This window comes from Acanthisitta chloris, unplaced genomic scaffold (assembly GCF_000695815.1).
Source record: "Acanthisitta chloris isolate BGI_N310 unplaced genomic scaffold, ASM69581v1 scaffold2334, whole genome shotgun sequence".
NCBI lineage: Eukaryota > Metazoa > Chordata > Aves > Passeriformes > Acanthisittidae > Acanthisitta > Acanthisitta chloris.
The window spans coordinates 71-4,362 of NW_008668557.1; the positions used below are offsets into that span (position 1 = coordinate 71).

The following is a 4,292-nucleotide window of genomic DNA, read 5'->3' on the forward strand; positions in this document are numbered from 1 at the left end:
CTGGGAGGTAGGTGAGGAGTGGAGAAAGCATTTCTACATCAGACAGATCCAAGGGGGACTGTGTCTGCTCCATCTCAGCATGGCTGAGCCAGGCATGTGGAGCACACAGGCTGCTGCTCAAAAAGGCTGCAGCTTTTAGCACTGCCAAGCCTTGGAGAGCACCTGGAAAGGACCTTGATCCAGACCAAAGTGTCAGTGGAGCTGGTGGAGGGGTGAGTGTTAGCTCTGGCTCCTCCTGGGCTGCTTTCCCCACTGCCTTTGGGATGCTTGTGGGAGCATGGGATAGCAGCAGCTCTTCTGACCCTTGTCCCCCCCGTGACAGGCACTGTGGGTACAGCAAGGCTTTCCAGGAATCTGATGAGGAGAAGATGCATTATCAGAATGGGCAAGGTAGGACCCTCCCCATGAAGGACCTCATCACCATGGAATGGCACAGAGCTGGATTGTTATCCCCTGGCACTGCTCTGGTTTCCAGGGAGAAGGCTTTTGATTCCTGCCTGCTTCTGGGAATGTGTCTGAGGATAGTTGAGTGGGGGCTCTGATCCCAGAGATCCTGGGAATGGGGGGAAAGGATTGAAGAGCCTGCAGCAGAATCATCCCAGACAGCAGCAGGGACAGGAGTGGGTGGGTGGAGGTGATGGAGAACATGGAGAACATGTGGGCAGCCAAGTCCTGAGCTGTCCTGAGCTCACTGCTAAGCCCAAGAGTGCCTTAGGATGCCTTGGGGCTGCAAACTCTGTGGCTCCTCAGCCTGTCAACCCTCCAAGTCCTGCCCCTGCCCATCCTCTGCACATCTCTGGGTGCCCCATCTTCTCAGTGGGGCTGCCTGGAAAACTTGATGTCCTCTCTCCCCTTTAAAACCTGGCAGTGAAGTTCCCTGAGTCCAAGTTCTATGTGGACCCACACACATACGAGGATCCTTGCCAAGCTGTGCATGAGTTCACCAGGGAAATCGAGGCCTCCCGGATCAAGATCGAGAAGGTCATTGGGTCTGGTGAGTCCTGAGGCCTTCAGATGCCTCTTTGAATCATGTCTGCCCAGGGAAATTCACAGCCTGAACTTGTGCTGTGCCTGTGGGACCACAGCAGTGCTCAGCAAGGCTCCAGCTGCCCCTTGGAGTCATGGAATCTTAGGGGTTGGGATGGACTGCAGCTTCCCTGGAGCCCCTTCAGCTCCTGGCAGGCTGCTCTGAGGTCTCCACACAACCTTCTCTTCTCCAGGCTGAACAGCTCCAGCTTTCTCAGCCTGTAGCTGAGACCAACTTCCTTAGCCTTGTGGGATCAAACCCATGGATAGAGTGGGGGGTTTGGTGTGTGAAAGAAACCCTTTGGAGGCAGCTTGGTGCAGGGGATTGCTCATCAGCCACTGTGGCAGCAACAGCTCAGGCTGACACAGCAGATGGCTCAGCCTGTCCCGTGTGGGTGCTCCAACATGCCACCTTGCTCTGACACCTGGGGTGACAAGATGCAAATGGAATTGTAAGCAAAATGGGAAGTTTTCAGAACAAAAGGCATTTTTGCATAGGAACAGAGGCTTGCAGGGAATCATAGGATCATAGAATGTTAAGGGGTTGGAATGGAGTTTAGAGATCATCCAGCGCCAACCCCCTGCCCTGGGCAGGGACACCTCCCACCAGAGCAGGTTGCTCAAGGCTTTAGCCAACCTGGCTGTGAACACTGCCGGGGTTGGGGCAGCCACAGCCTCCCTGGGCAACCTGGGACAGTGTCTCACCACCCTCACAGGGAAAACTTCTTCCTGATATCTAATCTAAATTTCCACTCCTTCAGTTTGAACCCATTACCCCTTGTCCTGTCCCTGCAGTTCCTAACACAGAGTCCCTCTGCAGCTTCCCTGGAGCCTCTTCAGCTCCTGGCAGGTTGCTCGGAGCTCCTCTCCAGGCAGAATAGCGCCAACTCTCTCAGCCTATCTTCATAGGGGAGATGCTTCAATCCTCTGATCAGCTTTGTGGTCTCCTCTGGACTTGCTCCAACAGTTCCATGTCCTTCTCACCAGAACTGTGTGCAGCATTCCAGCTAGGACTTCACCAAAGCTGAGTTAAGGGGGATGCACAGGGCAGAGGTGAAACTGGAACTAGCAGCACTCCAAGGGCCTACCCCAAAGCATCCAGGATGAGGGTCAGCCTTGCTGCTCTGAGGCTCCCAAATTGATTCATTAAAAGCAGTAAAGCAAGTGTTAGTGTCATCACTGCCTTCAGTAAGAGGCACCAGAGAGAAGTGGTTGATGATGTTCCCACCCTTCCAGCTGGGCAATCCTTTCAGAGGATTGAATCTTGAAGTGGGATTGGAACGCAGTTTAAAACCCTGAGTGAGCTGGTGGGGCAGTGCAAGAAGTTGAGAAGCTCCCCATGGCCTCACCTGCCCTTGCCTTGCAGGGGAGTCTGGAGAGGTGTGCTACGGGCGCCTGAAGCTGCCAGGGAAGAGGGAGATCCCCGTGGCCATCAAGGCCCTGAAGGCAGGCTACACAGAGAAACAGAGACGCGACTTCCTGAGCGAGGCCAGCATCATGGCACAGTTCGACCACCCCAACGTCATCCACCTGGAGGGGGTGGTCACCAGGAGTATGTGGCTGGCAGGGAAGGGACCCTGTGGGTGGAAATGGGGTCAGGGCTCAATTTGGGTGCACTCCATGTAGAATCATAGAATCACAGACCCATCAGGGTTGGAGGAGACCTCTAAGAGCATCAAGTCCAACCATTGTCACTGCTGGAACCCCTAAACCCTAAACCAGATCCTCCAGTTCCAGATCCAGACACCTCTTAAACACTTCCAGGGATGGTGACTCCAACACCTCCCTAGGCAATCTAGAAAGAAAAGTCTAGAAGAACCAAGCCTTAAATTTCTTCCTGGCTCCAAATCCACAAACATTGTCTTCAATAAGCATTAAAAAACAATCCAAAATGTCCTCTCCCTCCTAAAAATCATGTGACAATGTCTCACAGGTAAAACATTTCTCCTACCATCTCCTCTGACTCTGCCCTGGCTCAGCTCAAGGCCATTCCCTCCAGTCCTCTCCCTGCAGCCATGGCAGGACTGACATTCCCCACCTCTTTCCAACCCTGTCAGGGAGTTGCAGAGAGCCATGAGGTCACCCCTGAGCCTCTTCTCCAGGCTAACCAAGCCCAACTCCCTCAGCCCTTGCCCATGTGCTCTAGCCCTTTGCTGCCCTCGTTGCCCTTGGCTGGACTCGCTCCAGAGCCTCAATGGCCTTTGGGCAGTGAGTGCCCAAAGCTGAGCACAGCACTGAGCTGGGACCTCCCCAGTGCCCAGTCCAGGGGGATGATCCCTGCCCTAGTGCTGCTGCCACACTGTGCTTGAGCCAGGCCAAGATGCCCTTGGCCTCCTTGGCCACCTGTGCACACTGTTGGCTCACACTGAGCTGTGCCACCAGCACTGCCAAGTCCCTCTGTGATCAACACCTCTGTCCCAACTCCTCCCCCAGCCTGGAGCTGCATGGGCTGTTGTGTCCCAAGGGCAGGACCAGCACTGAGCCTTAGTGACCCTCATGCAGTTGTCCTCAGCCCACTGATGAGTCCATGCAGGTCTCTCTATAGAGCTTTTCTACCCTCAGGCAGATCCACACTCCCAACCAATTTAGTGTCTGCAAATTTTCTGAAGATGCTCAATCCCCACATCCAGATCAGCAATAAAGACGTTAAATAGAACTGATATACACCCAGGGTCCCCCCACATCACACCCCTTTGCCTTCTCTTCCAGGCCTAACTTCCCACCTGGCAGTTCCACCCCTGCTCTGCAGTGTGCTCCAGGTCAGGGTTGTTGGTTTGGGAGATGTCCTGTTCAATAGCATTTATTTTAAAGACTGCCTGTATGGAATCATAATTTGAAGCCTTCCTTCAAAAAAAGCACATTCTGATGCAAAGCATTATGCTAATGGCATGCAGATTTCAGCAGAACGAGGAAAGTAAGCCGCCCCCAGCCACATTCACCTGGAGGGAGGGAGACCTGGGGGGTTATTGCCTCATTGCCTCTGCCCATCCTGCCCAGTGCAGGGGTGAGACCACTCTGAGAGGCTGCAGGAGACCCACAGGCCTGGGTTCATGTCTCTCCCAGTAAAAACCTGGCACTGGGCTTCCCAGAGGAAGGTGACTTCTCTGCTAACTTGACCTCCCTTGTCTTCTGCAGGCAAATTGGTAATGATTGTTACAGAATACATGGAGAACGGCTCACTAGACACCTTCCTCAGGGTGAGGAGCAACTTGGTATTTCTATTCCCTGCACATCCCCTTGGGCTGAGCGGCTGCAGGAGAGGCTGA

At 54.0% G+C, this 4,292-nt stretch overlaps 1 protein-coding gene across 1 annotated transcript in view; it reads left to right on the forward strand.

The window, feature by feature from the left end:
* Positions 1-322: 322 nt before the first annotated feature.
* LOC103800549 (ephrin type-A receptor 8-like) overlaps positions 323-4,292 on the forward strand; it is a gene marked incomplete at its 5' end in the record, with an annotated part of 11,494 nt that continues 7,524 nt past the window's right edge. The window contains 4 exons of the mRNA XM_009072928.1: positions 323-390; positions 869-994; positions 2,393-2,578; positions 4,162-4,223. Of these exons, the coding sequence (XP_009071176.1) occupies positions 323-390; positions 869-994; positions 2,393-2,578; positions 4,162-4,223 (442 nt within the window). The remainder of the gene's footprint in view (positions 391-868; positions 995-2,392; positions 2,579-4,161; positions 4,224-4,292) is intronic.